At 39.5% G+C, this 22095-nt stretch overlaps 2 protein-coding genes across 4 annotated transcripts in view; one reads left to right on the forward strand and one right to left on the reverse strand.

The window, feature by feature from the left end:
* Pacrg (parkin coregulated) overlaps positions 1 to 19363 on the reverse strand; it is a 487764-nt gene extending 468401 nt beyond the window's left edge. Inside the window, exon 1 of the mRNA XM_046449435.2 lies at positions 18951 to 19363. Within this exon, the coding sequence (XP_046305391.1) occupies positions 18951 to 19106 (156 nt within the window). The 5' untranslated portion in view covers positions 19107 to 19363. The remainder of the gene's footprint in view (positions 1 to 18950) is intronic.
* Positions 19364 to 19548: 185 nt separating this feature from the next.
* Positions 19549 to 22095, forward strand: part of Prkn (parkin RBR E3 ubiquitin protein ligase) — a 1229219-nt gene continuing 1226672 nt past the window's right edge. For all 3 annotated transcript variants that reach the window (XM_046449311.1, XM_058580947.1, XM_058580948.1), the window contains exon 1: positions 19549 to 19664. In XM_046449311.1, the coding sequence (XP_046305267.1) occupies positions 19658 to 19664 (7 nt within the window). In that variant the 5' untranslated portion in view covers positions 19549 to 19657. The remainder of the gene's footprint in view (positions 19665 to 22095) is intronic.

The raw sequence follows: 22095 nt of genomic DNA on the forward strand, positions 1-22095 counted from the left end.
ACTGGGTTCTATTCTCACACCACATATAAATAAATGAATAAAATAAAGTCCATCAACAATTAAAAACATACTAACAGAGCAGATTTAAGTATTCTCAACATAATATGTGAAAAAAGTAAAAATATCAAAACCTAATAATTATCTTTTCCTGAATACAAATGTAGTATACATATTTATTAGTCTTCCTAAAGGAAAGGTCTTGTTTTGTTTCAGTTTATGGAAACATTGCTCTGTTCCTGTTGCCAAGAACCCCAGGAGAAAGGCCCCTTCCCAACAGAGAGCCAAACACAGCAATTCCATCTCTCCATGTGACATGGACTGAATGTCTGTGGATGCCCTAATCCCCCAATGCCATGTCATTTAGAGATGGGGCCTTTGGGATGTAATTAGGGTTAGATTGAGTTTTGGGATTGGGACCATGAGATTTTAAAGAAAAAGGTGTGTGTGGCGGGAGGTCCTCCATGAACACACAGGGGAGGAAGGCAATGAAAGGGGACAGTGAGAAGTCTCAGAAGCCTGGCTGTCAGCAAGTCAGAAAGACAGCCCTCACCAAGACCCAGATTTCTGGCACCTTGATCTTGGACTTTCAACCTCCTGAATTATAAAGAAATAAACATCTGTGTTCAGACCTCCAGGCCAAGGTATTTTGTTACTGCAGTCCAAGTAAAGTGCTGTGGCACCACTCTGACAACAGTACTTGGTCTTGGTACCATTGGTAGAGGGGTTTGTGGTGGATTACTAGGAATGACTTTGGTCTCTTATCAATGAAAATGACATTGATAATTGAGAGTTGTTTTTCAAGCTAAATGCATCATAATTAGATTTTGTACAAGAATATAAAGATGATCTAGCATTAGAATATCATCTATTAATAATTACTATATTGACATTAATAAATTGAAGAAGAAAAATCTTGCGATATCTTATGATCATCTCAACAGATGCAGAAATGGTTTTTGATAAAATTCAATATAATTGCAATTTAAAAATCCTTAGCATAATAAGAAAAGATTGCTATTATTTCCTAGAACATCCTATATTATAGTTTAATACAGTTCTAATCAAATTCCAAAAATTTTTTCATGAAATCTTACAGCCTATCCTAAAATTTCTACAGATGATTAGAGTCCAAGAATATCAAAGAGGATATAAAGAAATTGGGAGGATTCATGCTACCAGACATAAAATGTGTAAAGCTATAACAATTACAACAGTGGCTCTGAAATGGACAAATACACTGATGAGACAGAAAGAAATTCCCCAGTTACTAAGTGAATAGGAACTCCACACTTAAAAGATCAAATTGAAGTCTTGCCTCCCATCTTAAAAATAATTGGCATTTGAATAATTATTATTGTACATGTGAATATTATAAGAATAAAGCATATAGATGAAAACTTAGAATAGCAGGATAAAAGTATTTCCAAAGGTACGCAAAAAGGGAAAGAACATTATAAATAAAAATAACTAAAATTAAATTTAAATTTTCCATGCATCAAAAAAATGCAAAACAGTAGATAAAGGTGAGTCACAGACGATGTATAGCCCATATCTGGAACATCCACATCAAAAGTACGTAAGTACACCTGTAAACCATAAGGCAAGAACAGACAACCCAATGGAGAAACCATAGGCAAGGCTATGAACAGGTACATTTCAGAGGAAATGAGGAAGGACCATGAAAAGGGATGAGGCTGGGACTCAGTGGCAGAGCATCTGCCTAGTATGTGTGAGGCATTGGGATCCATCCTCAGCACCACATGAAAATAAACAAATAAAATAAAGGCATTCTCTCCATTTACAACTACAAAAATTTTTTTTAAAAAAAGAACCTATGGGAAAAAACCAATATACTAGTAATCAAGAGAAATGTAAAATTTAAATAAGATATTATTTTATACTTTTCAGGTAGCTCCAATTTTTAATTTGTTACCACCAAATTATGGTTTGAGAAACAAGGATTTAGGGAAGAAAGAATTCTTATTAGCCTTTGGTAACAATTCTTGGAGAGAAATCTGACACATTCTATTAAAGTTGAAGTTACACCTTATTATTCAGCAATTTCAAATCTGGTGAACTTTGGCATACATGCACAGGGAACCACATGCAAGGATGTTGTGATTCTGCAATGTAAAAATCCAACATTTCTCAGTAAGAGAATTAATGAACATATTGCTTTCCAAAGACAATGGAATAGGATACAGCAGGTAAACCATTTTCTACAAGTGATTCCATTGTGATGAGACACCCATTTCTGAAGAATGATCATTCTGCAAAATGGTTGATAGAAATAACAGAGTGTAAGGGGAAAATAACGAAGCAAATAATGTCTAAGAAGCCCTAATAGTCCATGGAATTTTGTAACCAGAGTATTAATAATTCTAATAAAAATTAACTGTGACAGTTAAAATATTAAATTCCGACTATTAGAAATGAAGTACTGGAGTAAATACAGTAATCTACTTTTTGAGAAATGACAAAAGGAGAGAGAGAGATGGGGTTTGCCTCACATTAGGACTTGCAGGAACAAGTACACAAGCAGAACCAGAGAGAGGAATCCGTGGTAAATGAGTGTTACACCTATCACTCTCTTTCATTTTGTGTCATGCTGCATCCTCCTTTGTTAATATATTTTCATTCAGCTGTTGTTACTTTGTGATTCAAACTAATAACAAAATGAAGAAAAGCATATATGAACTTCCTTTTATACTGAAAACATTTCCCTGTTAATTAACACAACATGACCTAAGAGGCTGTAACTAGGTGAAAAGGTAACCGGAAGAACAAATTCTAAATTTCAATCACCTTTCTGTCTGTCTGTCTATCTATCTATCATAAAGATGCAGGTATAGTTATTGTACATACTTGGAATGATATACACAAAACTCAGGATCCTATTTACCTCTGGGAATGAATGAATAGAGTAGGAATGAAATGACTTAGAAGGGTTCATTTATTTCTTTATTTTTACTTAAAAGTATATGATATTATTATAAAAAGTATTGTTTATTAAACCTAGATGGTAAAAATGTAGTTACTTACCCTTTTCCATGTTTGTACATTTACATTTTCAAAATGTGCATGTGATTAAAATAAAATATCTGAGATTTGAAGGAAACATTTGATTAAAAAGACAGTGAGATGGCTGGATATAAAATAAATATAAAAACACTTGTGGGTAGAAGAAGATGGCGGTGAGGGGAGTGCATTGCCCCCGTGTGCCGCGTCACTGTGGGAGAATGACGAGTCAGGACGGCTAAAGGCTACCTTGTTAGGAATTTCCAGCAATAGTGGGGTGCTCCGGAACCTGGAGGAAGGATTTCCATCACACGAGGATCGGCTATGGGGACTCAAACGCGAGAGATTTGTCGCACGGAGGGTAACACTGCTTATTCAGCAAATCGCCCCGCGGCTAGAGTCTGCAGCGCACGCTGGGAAATGAGGAGATAGCGGCGCAGGAATACAGCGCTGCAGTTTCTGCCAGCCGTGCAAGCACCATACTCAGTGCTGAATTCTGGGTTCGAGACGGGGGAAGGAAGCTGTCCAATTCGGTTCTCCACACCGGTCAGACCACAGAGGAGGCCAGCGGCCACCGTCTTGGAGAGCTGACGTCACCATCCCTGTTTTCGACTGACCGCAGCTCATTCAGCCATAGAACAGGTAATTTCAGGCTGCCATTCGCCTGCGGCTTGCAGACAGATTACTCAGGCTCAGTGCTAAATAAGCCGCGGAAACTGCTTCTTGGAGCCTGCTCTTATCAGAGCATGCACCGAGCACGGAGCGGCCGAGTTCCGGCTCTCGGAACTGCTCTGGCCTAGGGCTAAGGAGCCCGGGGAAACTGCTTCTCGGTCCGGGTCCTGCTGAGTACTGTGGAGGTAAATACCAACAGAGCCTTCGTGGGCAGTGGCAACAGGACTGAGACGGGGCCTGTGAGGGCCGGTCAGGACTCACCCATTGCTTTGTTCACCCAGCAAAGGGAACGAAATGCTGCCATTCGCATAGGATACCAACATGGCAGAGATCTGATGTCATCAGAAAGCAGCGGAGGAGAGAACTTCATCAATACCAGCGGCGACAGAAACAGTTGGTCTCCTGGTAGGGAGGGTGAGTCACAGACACCCGAATCTCTCTCGCTTTGTCGTCGAGCCAGAGGGGAGGAGCCAGGCCGCCGCCCGTGCCCGGAGCAGGCCCAGCGGCTCGCTGGCGTGGTGGTCGCGTGACCCCAATTGGAGAGGGGGCGGAGCGGAGCCGCCACCCGCGCCCGCAAGGTGGGCAGAACTGCGACCCAGTGGTACCCGGGCGTGGTAGGAGGGGCAGGGCAGAGCCGCTGCCCGCGCCTGCAAGGTAAGCAGACCTGCGACACACTGGCGGGTCAGGCCCAGCGGCCTGCCAGCGTGGTACACACGTCACCCCAACTGGAGTACGGGCAGAGCAGAGCCTTCGCCTGCGCCCGGACGCTGGTGTGGTGGTCACGTGACCCCAATTGGAGTGGGGGCGGAGTGGAACTGCCACCCGTGCCCGCAGGGTGGGCAGACCTGTGACCAACCTGCAGATCAGGCCCAGCGGTCCACGGGCATGGTAGGAGGGGCAGGGCACAGCCGCCGCCCGCGCCTGCAAGGTAGGCAGCCCTGCAACAGACCGGCGGATCAGGCCCAGCGGCCTGCCGGGGTGGTACACACGTCACCCCAATTGGAGTAGGGGCAGAGCAGAGCTGCCACCCATGCCCGAAAGGTGGGCACACCTGCGACCAACCAGTGGGACAGGCCCAGTGGCCTGCCGGTGCGACAGACACGTCACCCCATTTGGAGTAGGGGCAGAGCAGAGCCGCCGCCCATGCCCGCAAGGTAGGCAGACCTGCGACCGACCGGTGGAACAGGCCCAGCGGCCGGCCGGGGTGGTAGGCACGTCACCCCAATTGGAGTAGGAGCAGAGCAGAGCAGAGCCTTCGCCGACGCCCGGAACAGGCCCAGTGGACCGCAGGTGTGGTAGACAAGTCACACCAATTGGAGGGGGGGCAGAGCAGAGCCGCCGCCCGCGCCTGCAGGGTAGGCAGACCTGCAACCGACCGGCGGATCAGGCCCGGTGGCCTGCCGGTGTGGTACACTCGTCACCCAATTGGAGTAGGGGCAGAGCAGAGCCTCCGCCCGGGCCCGGAACAGGCCCAGTGACCTGCCGGCGTGGTAGTCACGACACCCCAATTGGAGTAAGGGCAGAGCAGAGCCGCCGCCCGCGCCTGCAAGGTAGGCAGACCGCCGCCCGCGCCTGCAAGGGAGACTTCAACTATACAAGAGCAATATAAATATATAGGGGAAAAAAACATTTCAAAAACACAACAGTTTCACCAAGCAGAAAGAAACGCAAGCAGTATGAAAAGACAAGGAAAGAAAGGACCACAAGCAATGCAGGTCAACTCAACTTTAGAAGAGGTAACAGCTGCAGCAGATGGAATGTCAGATAAAGAATTCAGGATATACATGCTTCAGATGATCTGGAGTATCAAGGAAGACATTAGAAAGCAAAATCAGACAATGAAAGATCACTTCGACAATAAATTACACAAACAAATCCAGGAAGCAAAGGATCAACTATACAGGGAGATAGAGGTTATAAAAAACAAACAAACAGAAATCCTAGAAATGCAGGAAGCAATAAACCAACTTAAAAACTCAATGGAGAATACTACCAGCAGAGTAGAACACTTAGAAGATAGAACATCAGACAATGAAGACAAAGTATTTCAACTGGAAAAGAACATAGACAGCTCAGCAAGACTGTTAAGAAACCATGAGCAGAACATCCAAGAAATATGGGATAACATTAAGAGACCAAACTTAAGAGTCATTGGGATACAGGAAGGTATAGAACTCCAAACCAAAGGAATGAGCAATCTATTCAATGAAATAATACGAGAAAACTTCCCAGACTTGAAGAATGAGACAGAATCCCAAATCCTAGAAGCCTACAGGACGCCGAATGTGCAAAATCATAGGAGATCCACACCTAGACACATTATAATGAAGATGCCCAACATACAGAATAACGAGAGAATTTTAAAAGCTACAAGAGAAAGGAAGCAGATTACATTTAGGGGTAAGCCAATCAGGATAACAGCTGATCTTTCACCACAGACTCTGAAAGCTAGAAGATCCTGGAATAACATATTTCAAACACTGAAAGAAAATGGGTTCCAACCAAGAATTGTGTATCCAGCGAAATTAAGCTTCAGGATGGAAGATGAAATTAAAACCTTCCACGATAAACAAAAGTTAAAAGTATTTGCAGCTAGAAAACCATCTCTTCAAAACATCCTCAGCAAAACATTACAGGAAGAGGAAATGGAAAATAACAATGAAAACAAACAGTGGGAATTAGGACAGTAAAGCGGGGGGGGGGGGAATAATCAAAGAGGAAAACAAACCATGTTTAGTAACAGAAATAAACAAATATGGCTGGAAGAACAACCCATATCTCAATAATAACCCTAAATGTTAATGGCTTAAACTCACCAATTAAGAGACACAGGCTAGTAGAATGGATCACAAAACAAGACCCAACAATATGCTGCCTACAGGAGACGCATTTGATAGGAAAAGACATACATAGGCTGAAGGTGAAAGGTTGGGAAAAATCATATCACTCATATGGACTTCGGAAACAAGCAGTAGTGCCCATACTCATATCAAATAAAATAGATTTCAAGCCAAAGTTAATCAAAAGGGATAAAGAGGGACACTACATACTGCTTAAGGGAACCATACACCAACAAGACATAACAGTCATAAATATATATGCCCCAAACAATGGTGCAGCTATGTTCATCAAACAAACTCTTCTCAAGTTCAAGAGTCTAATAGACCACCATACAATAATCATGGGAGACTTCAACACACCTCTCTCGCCACTGGACAGATCTTCCAAACAAAAGTTGAATAAGGAAACTATAGAACTCAATAACACAATTAATAACCTAGACTTAATTGACATATATAGAATATATCACCCAACATCAAGCAGTTACACTTTTTTCTCAGCAGCACATGGATCCTTCTCAAAAATAGATCATATATTATGTCACAGGGCAACTCTTAGACAATATAAAGGAGTAGAGATAATACCATGCATCTTATCTGATCATAATGGAATGAAACTGAAAATCAACGATAAAAGAAGGAAGGAAAAAGCATACATCACTTGGAGAATGAACAATAGGTTACTGAATGATCAATGGGTTATTGAAGACATCAAGGAGGAAATTAAAAAATTCTTAGAGATTAATGAAAACACAGACACAACATATCGGAATCTACGGGACACATTGAAAGCAGTTCTAAGAGGAAAATTCATTGCTTGGAGTTCATTCCTTAAAAAAAGAAAAAAACTAACAAATAAATGATCTCATACTTCATCTCAAAATCCTAGAAAAAGAAGAGCAAAACAACAGCAAAAGAAGTAGAAGGCAAGAAATAATTAAAATCAGAGCTGAAATTAATGAAATCGAAACAAAAGAAACAATTGAAAAAATTGACAAAACTAAAACTTGGTTCTTTGAAAAAATAAACAAAATTGACAGACCCTTAGCCATGCTAGCGAAGACAAGAAGAGAGAGAACTCAAATTACTAGCATACGGGATGAAAAAGGCAATATCACAACAGACACTTCAGAAATACAGAAGATAATCAAAAATTATTTTGAATCCTTATACTCCAATAAATTAGAAGATAGTGAAGGCATAGATAAATTTCTTAAGTCATATGATCTGCCCAGATTGAGTCAGGAGGATATAGACAACCTAAACAGAGCAATATCAATTGAGGAAATGGAAGAAACCATCAAAAGACTACCAACTAAGAAAAGCCCAGGACTGGATGGGTATACAGCAGAGTTTTACAAAACCTTTAAAGAGGAACTAATACCAATACTTTTCAAGCTACTTCAGGAAATAGAAAAAGAGGGAGAACTTCCAAATTCATTCTACGAGGCCAACATCACCCTGATACCTAAACCAGACAAAGACACTTCAAAGAAAGAAAACTACAGACCAATATCTCTAATGAACCTAGATGCAAAAATCCTCAATAAAATTCTGGCGAATCGGATACAAAAACATATCAAAAAAATTGTGCACCATGATCAGGTAGGATTCATCCGTGGGATGCAAGGCTGGTTCAATATACGGAAATCAATAAATGTTATTCACCACATCAATAGACTTAAAAATAAGAACCATATGATCATCTCGATAGATGCAGAAAAAGCATTCGACAAAGTACAGCATGCCTTTATGTTCAAAACTCTAGAAAAACTAGGGATAACAGGAACATACCTCAATATTGTAAAAGTAATCTATGCTAAGCCTCAGGCTAGCATCATTCTGAATGGAGAAAAATTGAAGGCATTCCCTCTAAAATCTGGAACAAGACAGGGATGCCCTCTCTCTCCACTTCTGTTCAACATAGTTCTCGAAACACTGGCCAGAGCAATTAGACAGACGAAAGAAATTAAAGACATAAAAATAGGAAAAGAAGAACTTAAATTATCACTATTTTCAGATGACATGATTCTATACCTAGCAGACCCAAAAGGGTCTACAAAGAAACTATTAGAGCTAATAAATGAATTCAGCAAAGTGGCAGGATATAAAATCAACATGCATAAATCAAAGGCATTCCTGTATATCAGTGACAAATCCTCTGAAATGGAAATGAGGACAACCACTCCATTCACACTATCTTCAAAAAAAATAAAATACTTGGGAATCAACCTAACAAAAGAGGTGAAAGACTTATACAATGAAAACTATAGAACCCTAAAGAGAGAAATAGAAGAAGATCTTATAAGATGGAAAAATATACCCTGTTCATGGATAGGCAGAACTAACATCATCAAAATGGCGATATTACCAAAAGTTCTCTATAGGTTTAATGCAATGCCAATCAAAATCCCAATGGCATTTCTTGTAGAAATAGAGAAAGCAATCATGAAATTCATATGGAAAAATAAAAGACCCAGAATAGCAAAAACAATGCTAAGCAGGAATTGTGAATCAGGCCGTATAGCGATACCAGACTTCAAACTATACTACAGAGCAATAGTAACAAAAACAGCATGGTACTGGTACCAAAACAGGCGGGTGGACCAATGGTACAGTATAGAGGACACAGAAACCAATCCACAAAACTACAACTATCTTATATTTGATAAAGGGGCTAAAAGCATGCAATGGAGGAAGGATAGCATCTTCAACAAATGGTGCTGGGAAAACTGGAAATCCATATGCAACAAAATGAAACTGAATCCCTTTCTCTCGCCATGCACAAAAGTTAATTCAAAATGGATCAAGGAGCTTGATATCAAATCAGAGACACGCCGTCTGATAGAAGAAAAAGTTGGCTACGATCTACATTCGGTGGGGTCGGGCTCCAAATTCCTCAGTAGGACACCCATAGCACAAAAGTTAATAACTAGAATCAACAAATGGGACTTACTCAAACTAAAAAGTTTTTTCTCAGCAAAAGAAACAATAAGAGAGGTAAATAGGGAGCCTACACCCTGGGAACAAATCTTTACTCCTCACACTTCAGATAGAGCCCTAATATCCAGAGTATACAAAGAACTCAAAAAATTAGACAATAAGAAAACAAACAACCCAATCAACAAATGGGCCAAGGACCTGAACAGACACTTCTCAGAGGAGGACATACAGTCAATCAACAAGTACATGAAAAAATGCTCACCATCTCTAGCAGTCAGAGAAATGCAAATCAAAACCACCCTAAGATACCATCTCACTCCAGTAAGATTGGCAGCCATTAGGAAGTCAAACAACAACAAGTGCTGGTGAGGATGTGGGGAAAAGGGTACACTTGTACATTGCTGGTGGGACTGCAGATTGGTGCAGCCAATTTGGAAAGCAGTATGGAGATTTCTTGGAAAGCTGGGAATGGAGCCACCATTTGACCCAGCTATTCCCCTTCTAGGTCTATTCCCTAAAGACCTAAAAAGAGCATGCTACAGGGACACTGCTACATTGATGTTCATAGCAGCACAATTCACAATAGCAAGACTGTGGAACCAACCTAGATCCCCTTCAATAGACGAATGGATAAAAAAAATGTGGCATTTATACACAATGGAGTATTACTCTGCATTAAAAAATGACAAAATCATAGAATTTGCAGGGAAATGGATGGCATTAGAGCAGATTATGCTAAGTGAAGCTAGCCAATCCCTAAAAAACAAATGCCAAATGTCTTCTTTGATATAAGGAGAGTAACTAAGAACAGAGTAGGGACGAAGAGCAGGAGAAGAAGATTAACATTAAACAGGGATGTGAGGTGGGAGGGAAAGGGAGAGAGAAGGGAAGTTGCATGGAAATGGAAGGAGACCCTCAGGGTTATACAAAAGTACTTACAAGAGGAAGTGAGGCGGAAAGGGAAAAATAATACAAGGGGGAGAAATGAATGACAGTAGAGGGGGTAGAGAGAGAAGAGGGGAGGGCCGGGGAGGGGAGGGGGGATAGTAGAGGATAGGAAAGGCAGCAGAACACAACAGACACTAGTATGGCAATATGTAAATCAATGGATGTGTAACTGATGTGATTCTGCAATGTGTATATGGGGTAAAAATGGGAGCTCATAACCCACTTGAATCAAAGTGTGAAATATGATATATCAAGAAATATGTAATGTTTTGAATAACCAACAATAAAAAATTTAAAAAAAATAAAAAAAAAACACTTGTTAGAAAAACATATATGTATATATAAACATAGAGTGATAAACTATATTACCATGAAATACTATTATAAGATGATTGGTTTCTCAAGGTGATTTATAGGATCATTTTTGTCTCAAAATGAAGTTCAGCTTCACATACTACTAAAAGGTCAAATGTAAGATTAAATAGTTAAAAGTTAGAATTTAAAATGATAATTTTGGGTGTGCATTAACAGGAAGAATTACCTTAAACATACTACCAAGTTATAATAATTAAAATTGCATGACATTGGTTAAAAATTCTCAAATACTCCTGAGCATTTTGTAGAATTATGACACAAAAAGAATATGCAAAGCATATAGAACATTGCTTAATAAATATCTTTGGAAAAATTAAAAGGTTATCTGCAAAATAGTTTTTTGAGAACTTCTCATCATACTATGTGCCCACCTATTTTCAATCCTTAACTAAATACTAATTAAATCAATCCCAGAACAATAGAAAAAATTAAATATAAACCCTTCAGGATGGGCCCAGGACTCAGTGATTTTTTTTTTTTTTTTTTTTTTTTTTGGTAGTGGGGATTGAACTCAGGGGCACTTGACTACTAAGCCACATCCCCAGGCCTATTTTGTATTTTATTTAGAGACAGGGTCTCACTGAGTTGCTGTTGCTGAGGCTGGCTTTGAATTTGCGATCCTCCTGCCTCTGCCTACAGAGTCAGAGAGTCACAGGGATTATAGACATGAGCCACAGTCTCCAACAAGACCCCCTGGTTTTTAAGCTCCCCAGGTGATTCCAATTTGCAATCTGAAAACCAGAACCTTAGATGGTCCAAACCCACTCCTAATATTTACCATGAATGATTTCAGAGGTGCTTAGATCCTGACTCCCCACACTGGGAAGGAAGGCAGGTGGGCAGGAGGCAGGGTTTAGGTCTGTGGACCACAGGAGGGAGAAAGACAGGCACATTAAAGCACTGCAGGTGGGAGTACAAACAATTGTTATTGGAGTCTAAAAATTCTTAAGATCTCTTACCCAGTGATTATACTTCAGAAATTATATTTCATGGAAATACCCTAAAATGTAGAAAAATCTTTTCTATATAAAATATTCAACAGTGTGCATAATCACAAAAAACTGAGAACAGCTTGAGTGAAAGACTAAGTAAATCATGGCATACTCAGAATTTAGTTTTAGTCTTTCAAATGCTGAGTTTGCAGTAACATGTAAAATATTAGCATTTTAGAGGAAATCTATAAAATTTCATATAAAGTATAATAAATATGCACAGCAATACAAATATATATTCTCCACTAAGTAGGTATAAATATTCTATAAAAATACACAATTTACACAATTTATGTACACAATGTTAAGCATGTATATAATGAACAGAATTCACAACATAATTATTTTTGGCAAAGAAGGTGGAAAACAAAGACTGAGAACCTAATGACTGGAGCCTGGTCTCTGTGTCTCACCTTTTGCACACTCCCTAACTCCTCTCCTAGGTCCTCATGATCTGTCAGATTATCCAAAAAAGATTGGCCCTCTAGGAGACCTTCCCAGACCTGGACCCTTTCAGGCCATGCAGCTCTCTGCTCTCATAACATCACACATTTCCTAGAGAGGAAACGTAACTTAGGACCTAGCAATTCCACTCCCAGATGTATATCTCCACTAACTTTCTTAAATGGCAGTCATCTTGCTCCTATTATAAAGTGATCTGAGAACCAGAGCTAAAAAATACACAATCTACACACTCCTGTAAGTTTTATGAATTCTATTTCAGAATTAAACTGGACCACCAAAAGCCCACATAGTGAATTACATCAATTTAATCTCATGCAAAATCCTATTCTCCAAGATATATTTTAATATTATGTACATGGCCCCCACTGAAATCTTTTATGGATGAAATCTGTAACTGTATTTCTTGTAAGGAGTAAAATGTAGGTATGGTGTATTGCATGTATTTAAAATGCTACATGATCAATTTCTCTGAGAATTCAGAGTAGAAAAAGTTTCAATTCCCTATAGGGATGGCTAGACTTCTTCTTTTGTGATAATGAGAACTGTATAATGTTCCCCTTTCAGCATCAGATGCCAAGAAGCTCAGAATTAAATTTGAACATCGATCAATACATATGCTGACCCTTATAAATGGCAAAATTGATTCTATTCTTTGGCCCAGGCTTTCTGCTTTAACTATATTTTATTTAATTATTTCACTATCATTTGTTCTATTTTGTTTCTGATCATTCCAATTTATTTTCAAAGTCTTGTGTTTTAATCTATATGTGCTTCATTGTGAGTCAATTTAAATTGATTGAGGGACATATTTTAAAGAAATACACAAATACATTTGGGATAATGACTTTCCCCCTACAGAGTGTACACTTGAAAAAGAGAGGAGATGAAAGTCACCATGGGGAATGGAGAGGCAACTCAGAGTGGGAAACTGTACTTGCAATAAGGTATTTGCCAAATGCTGCATATAATTTAGAATAAAATATGAAAAAAAGGACTAGGAACCCATAAGCAAACCAAGCCAAGAGAAAAAAATGGTCCAAAAACTTGAAAAGACACTTCACGAAAGAGCATATTCAAATGACCAGCAGATATATGAAAGTTTTTACTTCATTATTTTCAAGAAAAATCAATAATAAATCCACAGGAGATAATATTATATACCCACTAGAATACCTAAAGGCAAAATAAAGAAAATGCCAAGAGAGAGCAAGTAGCACTATCACAGAATTGGCAAAAGGTTAAATTTTAAAAATCAATTGGAGAAACAATTTTGATATATGTGCTAATGTCCAACATATGCATAACTTAGGACCCAGCAATTCCACTCCCAGGTGTATATCCTTGAACATTTATATATATGTTATTCAAGAACATAGAAGGGAATTTTCCTAAGAACACTCTTTGTAACAGTTCTAAATTGGAAATCACACAAATATGCATTAAGAGAGGAATAAATAAAGAAATTGTGGTATATTCACACATAAAAATAAGTTTTCAGAATAAACATGAAGGATTTAGTTACAACTGCAATCATATGCAACAATGTGCACAAAACTCACAAACACAATTTTGGTGAAAGAAACCAGACACTAAAAGGTTACATACTTGAGGATTCCATATATGTAAGTAAAACATAGGAAAAGGTAATGGTGCGGAGGAGATAGGATGAATTCAACTTGGGGTGTTTGAGCATCAACTAGAAAGGGGATAACACAATTTTGTAGAGTGGATGACACTTCTCCATGTGTCAACTGGTGACCACAGTGTTTGGTTTAACATTCATGTTAACATGCCCTTTCCTCATGCATATTGTACATTAATTAGCATCTAAAAACATTCTACAGATGACTGAGTTTTAAAAAATTTAGAAATCTAGGTTCTTTTCCTTGCTCTTCCATTTATCTGAGAGTTATATGTGCTAATAAAACGTTTAGTAGAAAAAGTAGTCTTCCCTGCTTTTTCATAGGATTGGTTGGAAAATACAAATGGAAGAGAGATGACTAGCCCTAGCATATATTAAGGAATTAATATATAATACTAATTGATTTCTCATATGGCTAATTTAAAGTCAACTTCTTAAGTATAGAATATTCATTCACTACTTCATTTGACAAAAAAAAAAGCAGACACTATGTGCCAGGATTATTTCCTGAGCTGGGGTGCAGCAGCTAGCAAAAGAGCAGAATTCCCGTCTATGAGAAGCTGACTCTTCAGTGGAGGAAAACACAGGTTCAATCAAATTAACACGGTGTGGGGGGGTGTAAACTGTAAGATTAAAGGAAGACAGGAGTGATGGAGCAGGCCTGGGGGAGTGTGTGGGGCTGCCATGTTAAACAGAGCGCAGGGAAGCCCTCACTGAGCAGCACAGCTTTAAAGAAAAGTCTGAAGCAGCAAGAGGTGGTGACATGTGTTTCAGGAAAAGGGGACTGGAGGCAAAGACAGAAAGCCTTGTAACGGGGCATTAAGGAGCAACCAGGAAGCCACCGTTAATGGCATTGGACAAGTGAGGGAGAAATGTCTAATACACATAAAAAAGCAGAGGTGGCCAGATCACACAGGGCTTTCAAGGAGTGTAAGAAATTTAGGTTTTATTCTGAGTGAAGTAAGTCAACTGAGGATTTTATAGATGAGGATTGTCATGATTTGGCTGAGTTCTAAAGGGACCTGCTGGTCTCAAATTGGCATCATTTTTTAAAAAAAAATTCTAACTAAAGACAAAAATCAATTATAACAACAAGAAGGCGGGGGAGAATGAGATATGAAGAAAGGGTAGAATTGCTTTTCTTCATTCAACAAACGTTTATTGAGTACACTGTTTGGTTGTGGTTAAAATTTGAAAAATGAGTTAGATGTAGCTTCCTATCCTCACAGGGAATTTACATAAAGGGATAAAACATGAGCAGAAATAGCCATAATACAAAATAGAAAAGAATAAATGAAGGATAACTTTCTGTCTTGGATGACAGGGAGGAAGAATTAGGAAGTCTTCCTAGAGAAGCTGTCATTTTGATGGACAAAAGCTACACCTCTTGGCAACACGTTCTGTCTCTTACTGACTGCTAAACTACTAGCACTGGAACAGTGTTGAGCACTCGGTCCGTGGTTACAGATTTCGGTTCCCTGGTGACAGAATGAGTCTGTATATGAAGACATGCAGAGAGAAGGGCATTCAAGCAGAGGGAACAATGTAAGCAAAGTCACAAACATGAAGGACTCTATAGTTTATTTCCTGGGCTGAGATGGCCTGGATTAAATGAGAGTGGATAATCGGAGATGAAATTGAACTCAGAATAGGACTGGATCATAGAATGCTTTGCTGGTCTTGTGACAGTATCATTGTTTTGTTTTCTCTAAGAATTGGGGACCTCTAAAACTTTGAGTAGTGACATGAGCAGAACTTTGTACTGGAAAGATTGGTGACATAGTACTGATAATCAACTGGTGGGGGGAGGCTGCAGACCAGTTTGGATGAAAGCACACAAATCCAGACAAAAGATGATTAGGGACCCTGTCAGGTTGCTGCTACTCAGGCTATTTATTTTTCTTGTAATTATTTGTCTCTATCTTTTTCGTCACTAATGGCATAGCATAGCACTGGTGACAGAAACTTCTCATTATCCCCCAATGTCCTTCTTCATTTGCTACAGTAATAACACTTCAAGTCTGAGCTTAACAGCCAGAAACTACATTTCCTAACCTCTCTTACAAACAGCTGTGGCCAGAAGACTAAGTTTTGGCAATGGATTTAAGGAGAAGTGATATAGCCAACTTCTGCAACATGCCCTCATAATGAAGCTGCTTCTCTCCAGTTTTTTCCTGGCTCATTCTTGCAGTTTACCGTTTTGCTCTCCTTCTGCCTAAAGTAGGGTTTTCTCAACCCTCTTCCTAATGAGACATGAATGGGGGCCTAGGAGATGCTTCAAGGATCAATCTTGGATTTTTCCAAAAGGTAAAATATAGGGATATAGGACATAGAGACTGGGAGTATACTTCAGTGGAAGAACATGCATGAAGCCCTGGATACAATCCAATTGAGCATCATTCTCTGATTTTTTTAATATGTAACTTTGGCTCAGATATCATCCTACAGGATACAAAGTTAGTTTCCATGCCCATGGACCAACCTCACAGGAACAAATAATCCAACTTGCTGGATTACCTACATTTTAAATTTACATGTGAGAGAAACAACTTCTATTTTGTTAAGGTATTGTTATTTCATCTCTGGGAAAATAAACTATGAAATCATTAAATTATGAATCTCCTTTTACTCTTCATAGGTATACAATATAACAATAGGAATTTGAATATCATTCTCTGATTGCAGGGATTTCATAATTGTTTATTTTCATATAGAATGAAAAAAATTATGGAGATAAAATAAACTATAATTGTCATTGAAATCTTAAAATCTTGCTGCTTATGTTTATTATTATTTTGTCAATAATTTTGAGTTCTCACACTCAGATTATGACTGTTTAATAAGGGTCTTTGCTTGAATCCATCTGATCAGATTTGTTCATGACCAAGTCTGTGCACTCATGTTCCCATAGCACTCACAGAGACATCTCAAGTCTGCGTTCCCCTTAAGGAATAGTCCTACAGGTTCCGCAAGAAAGAGCATTGAAATGGTAGCTTATCTGATCAATTACGGTCTGACAGAGGGAACTGAAGGTGAGCTCTAATGCAGGAAAAATGGTTGTGGGTATTGACTTTTGGAATGTGGGGTTTCAATTAAGAAAAACTGGAAATTGGCAAATAAATTCTGAATAAAAATACACCTTTAGCAAGAGAGGAACACTTTTACTTTATAATGCTGGAAAGTTTACACTATTAAAAACAAAAATGGTGAAATACAAATTTTGGGTGAGAAAAAGAAACATCATTTCCTCTACTACTGTGAAGTTTTTTTAATGAAAAGTATTGTCTTTCTTTTATCAAGACTTTAATTGTTGTTTTAGTAGGTCTACCTTAGAACACTGACAGAGGTTTTGTTTTGCCCATTCTAAATCCCTAGAGCTATTATGAGAAAATGGTGGGAAACAGAGACAGAGAGTTGTTGACTGAGTGAACAAATGTTTGATTCTTAGAATTATTATTGATGTTAAACTAAGTTAAAATATTACATGCTGTTTTGGGGATTCCAATAGAAATACAGGTATTGTCATTAAGAGATTTTCCTTTAAAATATGAAAAGATAAAGTAATTTACCTCAAGTTAATCATTTGTTTAAAAGGCTATTTCATAATCTTTCTTTTTTAAGTCTTGTAGGCATATTTATTATGTTTGGAAACAGTGAAGTACCTAATTTTGCAAAACTATGACCTCAAGTATAAGGCCATGTTAAAGAACTGACATGAGATAAGAATGAAACAAAGTATGACATTTAAAATGAATTTGGGATGTTAAAATATAACTGAAAATCACCAAAATTATAATCATAAGTATTGTGTAAAAGGAAAAACTGAATGATTAACTTGAATACAAATGGTATTTTGTAGGCTGACAAATGTCTTCTTGATTCCCATGACATTTCATTCAAATGAAAATCTGTGAGAAAGGGCTCCAGTTATCACAGGAATTTTTAGTTTATTTTCAAGTATTTTAACTACTGCATATCAGCTGACACCGAACCCAAAACTGAGAATACCATTTTGTGGAGCAACATTGTAATGTGACCTAGAAGTCTACAGGTAATCTGTTTCATTCATAAATTTTAAGGATGTAGTTTAGTAATGAAGTAATATTATGTCTGCAGCATGTAAGTAAAACAAATAGTGTGAAGCTGGAAAACAACACTACTCATTTAACAAAATGAATTGCCATACAATAAGTCAGATCTTCCCAGGGTGTAAATTACACAAATCTAAAAGTTGCCTTTATTATTTAATGTCTCATTCCCAGACAGGTGCTAACTCAGTAGAAAGTCTGGTTTAGCATATCAAATTCAAAGCTATTAAACAAATAGGAAGGTCTTAAAAATTATCATTCATGGAGTTAAACCATTTATGTGCATTTAATGTATTTTCCCCTAATGGTATTGAACATACTTTATTTTTATTGCCACAAATAATAGAAATGAAATATGAATTGTATTGAAAGGCCGAGATACTTGAACTAAAGCTTGAATTGTTTAAAATGCATTTAAAAGGCTATCAGGATATAGGTTTCATATTAAGTTGCCTTTCAGTACTGTAACTGGCTGATACCATTTTGTAAGAATGATGTTAGAACAAATTCTACTATATTCTACAATGTCCGAGGTGGAATAAATGTTTATTATTGTAGATAATTTAACTATGTAGATTATTATGTTCCCAGCTGTGTAAGAGCACATGTTAAGTTTTGCAAGAGTTTATGCTTTCTAAGAACTCGCCTTCTATCAGGCCCTTTGCTAAGTAGGGCTAGTTGAGACTTTGTTAAGGTAAGGGTTCTTTCTCTGTGTAAATATTTGGGGTGGAATAGAAGCCACAAGTTACCAGGAAGATGCTTGTAAACGGGCACGGTCCCTCAGCTGCCCAAGAGCCTTCCTAACGACCTAGCCGGACTTCCACCCAGTGGTGGGCTCTGAAGAACTGGCATTTTTGGCAGCCTACCCAGGACATGGGCTGGGAATCCATTGGAGGGCCAGCCAACCTCTACAACGTCGTGTCCCCTGCCAGGGAGCGAGTGCGTTCAATTGAGGAAGATCACTTACGACTGAGTTTTTCATCATGGCTTTGACTGTGAAGCCCTCAGAAACCAGGGAGTGAGGCTGGTGCACCGGGAGCGGCTGTTGTGCCAGCAGCTTGGTCCTCTTCGGCATCTTGTCTGGGCATTTGTTTAAGCTCAGGGTCTCTTTTTCTGCCACCATCTTCCTAGAAAATGTCTTGTTCTCATAAAAAAAAAAAATATAGTAAAAGAATCAGAGGGTTTTACGGATGTGAGCGGGAGATCGGGGAAAAAACGTAAAAGGCGCGTTACTGGTAGAAATTCAGCCTCTCGAGGTGCCAGGTCGATCCAGGTGTTTGGCAGCACCTAGGTGAAGGGAGTTTGAGGGAGGGGAGGGGCAGGAAGAGGGCAGGACCGCGGCTAGTGCTGCAACAAGCTTCCAAAGGTTAGCCTCCCGGTTGCTAAGCGACTCGTCAACACTAGGAGCCCGGAGCCGCGCCCCTCCGTGACGTACGTTTCCTGGGCCTGAAGGCGGAAAGGGTGGTGGCGTGAGTCAAAGCCACGCGACCAAACTACGACTCCCAGCAGGCGCCGGGCTGCGGGCCTCCTGCGCGTGCGCACCGGGCGCCGGGCGCGGGGGCGGGGAGGCCTGGAGGACTTAAGCTGAGGGAGAGCCGCTGGTGGGAGGCGCGGGCGGCGCCGGTGCGCGTGTGGCCCCCGGCTTGCCCGGCAGCCGCCACCTGCCCAGTGACCATGATAGGTACGTGGGTGCCTGCCAGGTACAGCCTCTCTGCGCCGACCCGCGCCCAGGCCGACCCGGAAACCTCGGGTGCCGGCCGGGGCCACCTGTCAGTGACAGGGCGCAAGTGTCGCGCCACCCTCCGCCCGTGCCGCCGGGCCGCTCCAGGGCGGATCTGGGCCAGCCTCGCTGGCCTGGTGGGATGTCCAGGAGCCTAAGTGTGTGTGCAGTCCCCGCCCCGCCCCGCCGTGGCTCGACAGGGTTCCCAGGAAGACCACTTGCCAGGGAAGAGGTGCGCGCAGCCGCGCCCCCTGGGCTCCCGCAGCCCTGCACAGAGGGCCGCCCCAAGTCGGTTCCCACTCCGACCTCCTGCCCTCGCGTTCCTTAAGGAGGCCTGGCGGCTGTCTGTCAGCTTAGGACAGTTAGGGACCCACTGTCTTTAGGACTCTTTAAGGAAAAACTTAAGCATTAGACTGGGCATGATGGCTGGGTTCAAAAGAAATACCTCCAGGTGGATTTAAATATCTTGCTCCCTGGGATCCTCCTTTTACATCTCTTCTTGAAGATATGAAATGTAAGAAATAATTGAGAGCAAAGATGAAATCTTTTGCACCTAGGTGCATTTTGCGTGTCAAACTTTGGAGGTAGGTGTAGAGAGTTATAAACACTGCGAAGTCTAAGATCAGCAAAGGTCTTCTCTTCCAGGGTTGTTAAGCCAAAAATTACTTTAGGAGCTATCCTCAAAAATTAGTAGGAATGGTGGTATGTGTAGAAAACAGCTGTGTGGGGAGTTCATTATTGCAGAGAGTTGCTCCAGATTATTTATTGTAAGTTTGGGGATCTTGCTTGCCTTTGATTGCAACATGCACTTTTGATATCAGGTGTTGTCTGTCCAGAAGAAAGATGAGGAGAGGTGGATGTTTATGCACAGAAAACCCTTTTTACATGTTTTTATTTTTGGAAGTAAGGCTCAAATATTAAACATTATACACATTTTTGGGAGAGTCATGCCAGTTAACTAACATGGCCATTGCAGTTAATGGTAAAAAGCCTAAGGGTGTTGTCCAATTTTTCTTAATGGTGTAACTTTTGGTGAATGACTTGAAATTAAATTATCAAATTAAGAAAAAATATACACTTTTATAAGTCATTTATTGAGCCTTTTATGTGACATTTACATGAGATTCACTCATAAGCACTAATATGAACTAAATCAGGGAACCAAGTAGAGGAATAAAATTTATGCTGGCAGTTTTTTACAGCAAAATGATAGTCTCTACCTTACTTTGAAGACAATTCCACACATTTTATTTTAAATCTCTCTTAATCTAGTGCATGCATGATATTAAGAGAAGCACATTTACTGTAAAGCTATATAAAGAGGAATTAAGATATAGAAATCATCACTTAATTATAAATTATTATCTAATAGATTATTTTAGTACCAACTTTATTAGGATGAAATACATTTAGGCTGTTTTGTTTAGTTTTATCCAGAATTTTTCCAAGATAGAAGAAGTATGATATTTAGATTGAATGATTAGGCAAATTTATTACTGCTAAAAACATGGGAAATTTAAGGTAAGTTTTAAAAAATGTTCTTTCTCTTACTCCAGCTATTGTTTTATATATTGCATATAAGTATGTTTTACAACATAAATGATTAAATCTTCACCCCTCCCAAGAACAGTACATTCCATATAAAAAGCATGTGGGCAATGTGCAGCAGATTATCTTATTCAGCTAGTGGCTTGCTTCATTCTCTTGGTGGTCACACTTCAATAAAAATCTGAACTGCTAGTTTTGGACTTGGGTGTGTTGTATAGATAAATAAAAGTGAAAGTAAATGAAAGGAAGCCCTAGAGTGATGCATTTTATCTTTGTAACTAAACTTCTGGGCCAGGAAAGAAAGGCATGGTAGTCTTTACCCAATGTTCAGCTGAAGATCAAAATACACATGAATATTTATCTAAGGTTGTTTTTTTCTGTTAAGTGAAGGAGTGCTACTCAGAGCAGTGCCTTTCATGTACTCCCTGAGTCCTACACTCTCCTTGATGCAAATCGTACTCTCTATTTAAATCCCATCTCTTTTGAGGAAAATCATGAAGATTTCCTTTTCCCCTGGAAAAGGAAAGGAACCAACTGTTACATCACTACCAATAAAATTACCTTCTGAAAGCTGAGGATTCCCTTCCCGGCATTGAGACTGTTTCAAAAGTACTTAGATTTCCCACTCAGAATATGATTGACATATTAAATGCCCTGACCCAGACAGCTACAGAAACATAATTTAATTGAAGTCAATGAAAAATTGTGCCTTTGTGAGAGGTGTAGAGGAGTTCAAGATAATATAAAGCGGAATAGAAAAGCTTAAGAAAATTCAATGTAGAAAAATGTAATTTTGACTGCTCTATTAAAATTATATTTCACCTTTTGAAAAATGAACAATTAT

This window comes from Marmota monax, unplaced genomic scaffold (assembly GCF_021218885.2).
Source record: "Marmota monax isolate L192 unplaced genomic scaffold, Marmota_monax_Labrador192_F-V1.1 WCK01_AAM20220418_F8-fsc00083, whole genome shotgun sequence".
In the NCBI taxonomy this organism is placed as follows: Eukaryota; Metazoa; Chordata; class Mammalia; order Rodentia; family Sciuridae; genus Marmota; species Marmota monax.